General features: G+C 33.8%; 1 protein-coding gene across 1 annotated transcript; it reads left to right on the top strand.

Annotated features, from left to right (window-relative positions):
• Positions 1-2,277, top strand: LOC110109369 (probable elastin-binding protein EbpS). Its single transcript, XM_020840404.2, has 4 exons — positions 1-279; positions 480-716; positions 855-1,067; positions 1,839-2,277. The coding sequence occupies exons 1-4, from the start codon at positions 196-198 to the stop codon at positions 2,043-2,045; spliced, it is 741 nt and encodes a 246-aa protein (XP_020696063.1). The 5' UTR covers positions 1-195; the 3' UTR covers positions 2,046-2,277.
• Positions 2,278-2,704: the final 427 nt, after the last annotated feature.

Consider the following 2,704-nt stretch of genomic DNA (forward strand, 5'->3'; position numbering starts at 1 on the left):
GTAGACGTTGGAATACAATAATGAAAACGTTTGCCATGCAGGATAGAAACCCTACAGGGACCTCTCTTCGAACAGCTACAACTATAAGTAGCCATCGATGGAGATGAAAAGCTCAGAAAAAATATAAAGCAAGCTACAAGTACGAGCAGCACAGATACTTATAGAGGTTTTACTGTATTTTATATTGATTAATTGATGGCAATGGCTTCGGAAGTTGGCGGATGGGAGGAGGTGCAGAAGGCAGAGGCTGACGAGAAGCTGGATGGCACTTCTTACACGGTAAGATTGCTATTAGATATTTGAATTCTAGTCATGTTTTTTAAACATAATAAATAATCCTTAACACTCAAATCATTGATCGTAATTACTTTCTGATTATTAATTTTTAAAGAATTTTTTAGTATAAGAATTTTTTAAATTAGGCTACATACGATCTTCTTTTCAATTTGATGTATGTTGGATATTCTTTTCATGAACAGGAAAGCAATGTCTCGGGCTCCGATTCAAAAGTTTCTGACCTAACAAAAGAAGCCAATGCGAAGACAGAGAACAATGTGGAAGATAAAGGAGAGAAGAAGAACGAAGAAACCTATGCTGCTATCGGAGATGAAGAAGAAGATGATGAGAAGCTTCAATGCCATCATAGCTCCGACTCCGACACTAAGTCTAATGGCTCTGGAAATAACTCCGACCACAGCTCTAAATCAGCCACTCAAGTACTTTTTTTTTAAACAAAAAATATAATTCTTTTGAAGAACGCGCTAAAACTAATAGCAATTTGAATTTCTTTAACATTTTTTCTTTTCGCTTTCTTTTCATTAATTCTCTCTCGATTTCTTCTAACCCTCAAACAGACCAATTCCAAGGAGAAAGCTTTGAAGAAGAAACAAAAGAAAAGAGCTCTGAAAGGGAGATCAAAGAAACAAACAACTGAACCGAAAGCTGAAGACGAGCTTGAATGCCGCAGCGGTCATTCGAACACCAATTCTGGAGCAGATTCAGACAACAGTACTAAATCGAACTCCAGCTCCAAATCTAACTCTGGCCCCAAATCTGGCTCAAACTCGGTAATTTAGATCAATTTTCTTTCAGCTTAATTAATAAGAACACTCAAGGGCGGAACCCTATATAACTTAGGGGGGCAAGTGCCCCCCTCAAAAAAAAATTTTTAACTTAAAGGAAAGTAAAAAATCCATTTTGCCCCTCCTAAAAATTCAATTTTGCCCTCCTAAAAAGCTTTTTTTCCCCTATTTGTCATTGCTTAATTCATCTCAACCATACATTGAATTTTTTGCTTTATCTTCTCCCAATGTATCTATATTATCTATTTTTTAATTGCTATGACAATAGATAGTAATGAAGGCTCATTTTTCTATGCAATAACTTTATTTTAAAAATACCTTTTGAAAGTGAGTTAATTAGTACACAAAAAATCTCTAGGATTTGATTAAGAATATCAATTATGTATATTTGTTTCATGTTCTTGCAATATATATATATATATATATTAGTGGATGATAAGATTATAGAGAGTCGTCTTAGATGATTGTGTCATGTAAAATTTCGGTCATTCGATGACTCGATAAGGAGAGTAATTGTATAAGATTTGAACTATATAACGAAAGATAGAGGCAGACCTAAAAAGAGGGGTTTAGAAAATATTAGAAATGATGTTTTTTTGAAAAATTTATATGAAGATGTGGAAAAATTATAATAAATAAATTATATATAACATATTAAAAAAAGAAGAAGAAATCATTTAGTTTGTTCTATAAATTGAATCCTCTTTTTTTTTTCCTCCTTTGGTACACTAAGAAGAAGAATACTGTGCTGAACAGGGAAACGAGAAAAAGAAGGAAAAGAAAGAGATTTCCGATCAAAAGAAAGGTGAAAGCTTCAATGAACAGAAGGAAACTGCAGAGGAGAATAAGCTCACTGAAGCTGCAGATGAAACTAAAGCAAAGGGTGAAAGCAATAGCGAAATTACAACAGCAAAGGAAAAGAAGGGAATAATTGGAAGGATCATTGAAAAGCTGCCGGTTTAATAGTAGAAATGGCCAATGAATGCTGCTATCACATAATGGGCTTGTTTAAATAAATTTGAAGTCATATATGTTGGTTTTACGCATTTGATGATTGTCTTTGTCTAAGGTGTGTGTGCTTTGTGTGACTGTGAAGAATATGGTTTGTTAAGTATGAGAGGCATTAAAAGCCGTTATATGGTTATATGCCAATGTAAATAAATCTTTGCATAAATGAAATTATGAAATTTTTACATGTTTGGTGTTGGGGATTATTTATTTCATTTGGAGAACTTAAGATCCTTTGGTGATAGATTTTATTAAGAGGTTTTATGTGCAATGGTTAAAGCTTAAAAAAATACGGAAAATCATTCATTATCGGCGGTCGATATCCGCTGGAAATAAAAAAAAAAGTGCATTAATGGCGGATTTTTTGGGGAAATATAGTCGATGGTAAAACAAGCGTCGGAAACCATTTTCTTGCTGGAAATAATTTTGGCGGATTTATCGATGGAATTTTGACGGAATTGTGCAGCAATATTCGTCATTTAAGAGGCAGACTTATCAGCAATTTTGACATAGTTAATTCCTGCAAAAAAAATTATGCTAGAAGTTCCGGTGGATAACCTGTTGAAAAATTCCGACATAAGTTTCGGCGGATAACTTTACAGAAACTTCTGACG

The sequence above is a fragment of the Dendrobium catenatum genome, unplaced genomic scaffold (genome assembly GCF_001605985.2).
Source record: "Dendrobium catenatum unplaced genomic scaffold, ASM160598v2 fragScaff_scaffold_1402, whole genome shotgun sequence".
In the NCBI taxonomy this organism is placed as follows: domain Eukaryota; kingdom Viridiplantae; phylum Streptophyta; class Magnoliopsida; order Asparagales; family Orchidaceae; genus Dendrobium; species Dendrobium catenatum.